Raw genomic sequence first — 2,571 nt, 5'->3', positions numbered from 1 at the left:
AGACACGTACAATAAAGTCTATATAATATTTTAAATCATTACCATTACAACTAATCAATAATACAAATAATAGCACAGTACTTATCATAAGACATATATAAAGTATATTATTAATGGACAAACAGATGAATATCTACTTCACTGCAAGTTACATAAAACAAACTATTTTACATTTCCTTATACAGTTCAATGAGAGTTTTAGCTTTTAAACACTTTTACGATTAATTTGTACCATCAAAGTAAAACGCGTTTGTACTCCAATAACTTTTGATATATACGAGTGCACAATCTCTTTTTCATCAACAAATTTATTATTGTTAAAATCATTTGATTACAGTATACGGATAATCATGCCTTTCTTTTGGCAAATATAAAGCTGATTAACTTCTTTTTGAACAAAAATATCTAGTTATGACAGAGTATAGAATGCCATCGGATTTAGTATGTTACTTGTAACAGCTGCAACTTTGTTCCACCATTCAGGTTACTTGAGACAGCAAGAAGTGATTTGTTCTTCGAAACACAGACTCTATAGGGGTGTTTCATATCTAACTTGTACGATGATAGGACCCGACCTGTTTGAGAGATCTGTACAATGGTATGTGTTTTATTACTACAAACCAGGATACAGTCGGATGGACCTACTGCTACACCCCATGGTTCGTTGATCTGGTCGTCCTTGACAACAACCCTGGTGTTGCTCTTGATGTCATATATGTAGACAGTATGCTCGATCCTATCGGTGAGAACCACTTTGTCACTGTATCCAATATATGTACAAGCACTAGTGTCACTAGGATATTTTTTATTCGGAAAGCTGATACTGAAATCTTTCTCTTCTCCTGACAGAGATACAATATGAACTGGTCTTGTATCATCTTGAGTTCCAGCAACAAAGTGTCTCTCATCTTTCAGACATATAGAGTCATACTCTGTCTTAACTTCACATGTCCTGATCAAAGTTATCTCGTTAGATTTACTGACACGTAGAAAGTCTATCTTGTATTTATTAGCACTTGTTATCGCCGCTTCCTCCTCAGACACAGCAACAACACTCTGTGGCATATACGATAACTGATATGATCCTACTGTCTTAAGCTTCTCATTGTAAATCAAACATTTCCCGTTTTTATTATCTACGGCAATCAGTCTACCATCCGGCAGGAAATCCAGTCCTGAGTATAACGGTTCCTTGGTATCATCTCCAGTCTGCTTCAGATCAATGGAAGTAATCTTCGTAAATTTAACAATCGGATCTACAGGTGTTTTAGGTTTCACAGCTTCTGGTACGGAGTATTTTAATGTCAGTTGTCCAGGAACGTAATTAACAATCGAAAGTGGGGGCAATTTCAATGTTTCATCAAAATCAAACGAAACGGTCACGGTCTCTAACCTTTGATATTCCTTGTCAACGTTGCTGCTAAGTTCATCCACCTGTTTCTTCATTCTCTGTTCCAGTATAAACTGTTGTGATGACGTCCCGTTCTGATGAACGTTATCAATTGTTTCAAGTGATTTTGTTGCATCAGCAATATGTTTCTCACTGTTTGACTGCTTCCTTGTCAATTTATCGAGTGTTTCTGTCTTAAATGATTCAGCGTCCTTAGAAACGGAAACTTCCAACTCGTCAAACATTTTCATAACATCATCACGCACTCGTCTAATTTTTAAAGTAACTTCTTTAACATCTTGATCCAGTTGCTCTTTTGACAACTTGGTATATTTAACGACAGTTACAGCTTTCTCTCTTGCTTCCTGCAACTTGACTTTTAACTCGGAACGTGTCGATGCAGACCTTCCGGCAATCCTCTGAATCTCTACGACACTATGACATTTTCGGTGAACCACAATAGCACATGTACTGCAGCAAAGCTGATTCTCACCCTCGCAAAAGAATTCTAAAACTTTTTGATGCTCATCACATTGATCTAATCCCTTCATATCAATGGAACCTGGTTTCGTTTTCACCTCTTTCGCATTCACTAGCTTGTGATTTCTCAAGAACGCGTGCGTTGTATGCAAGTTTGAACATTCTGTACACTGAAACTCGTCACATGTTGAACAAAACACCTCAGCTACAGTTTGTGTATTCTTACTTGAACACGGTTGACACAATATTTTCTTTACTCGTCCAGGAACTACATTACTAAAGAACTTATTTTCCAAATTCTCACTCTCTTTTTCCGCCATTTTTAATCGTTAATTTGTTCTAGTTTAACAAACGCTGTATGAGATAAACGTTTCAGTAACAAATTATTTTGTGTAGCTATAGAATAATAAGCTGCTTAAAATTCACCATATTGATGTAATATTTTCTGATATCTTACATGTACAAGAAAACTGTTAATATTTTTTCATGAGAATCACCCTAATTTTCATACCTAACTTTTAGAGGATTTATGTTATACACACATTACATATTAAAGAAATAAACTCTTGCCATATAAAAACATCTCAAACAAACGGAATTTGTCATAATTATATACTTGGTTACATTCTACACTTCCAAAGTATCGTCTTATAGATTGTTTGTACAATATCATATTAAGCGGCGCGAGGTGGCCGTAAAAA

At 35.5% G+C, this 2,571-nt stretch overlaps 1 protein-coding gene across 1 annotated transcript; it reads right to left on the bottom strand.

The window, feature by feature from the left end:
• Positions 1-438: 438 nt before the first annotated feature.
• Positions 439-2,190, bottom strand: LOC128554905 (uncharacterized). Its single transcript, XM_053536239.1, has one exon. The coding sequence runs from the start codon at positions 2,188-2,190 to the stop codon at positions 439-441; it is 1,752 nt and encodes a 583-aa protein (XP_053392214.1).
• Positions 2,191-2,571: the final 381 nt, after the last annotated feature.

The sequence above is a fragment of the Mercenaria mercenaria genome, unplaced genomic scaffold (genome assembly GCF_021730395.1).
Source record: "Mercenaria mercenaria strain notata unplaced genomic scaffold, MADL_Memer_1 contig_858, whole genome shotgun sequence".
Classification (NCBI taxonomy): Eukaryota; Metazoa; Mollusca; class Bivalvia; order Venerida; family Veneridae; genus Mercenaria; species Mercenaria mercenaria.
Note: the sequence above shows the minus strand (reverse complement) of the source record. Positions and strands in the feature narration are given on the sequence as shown.

Excerpts from the sequence above, each read along its gene's own strand:
- LOC128554905 (XM_053536239.1), bottom strand. The coding sequence starts at position 2,190 with ATGGCGGAAAAAGAGAGTGAGAATTTGGAAAATAAGTTCTTTAGTAAT.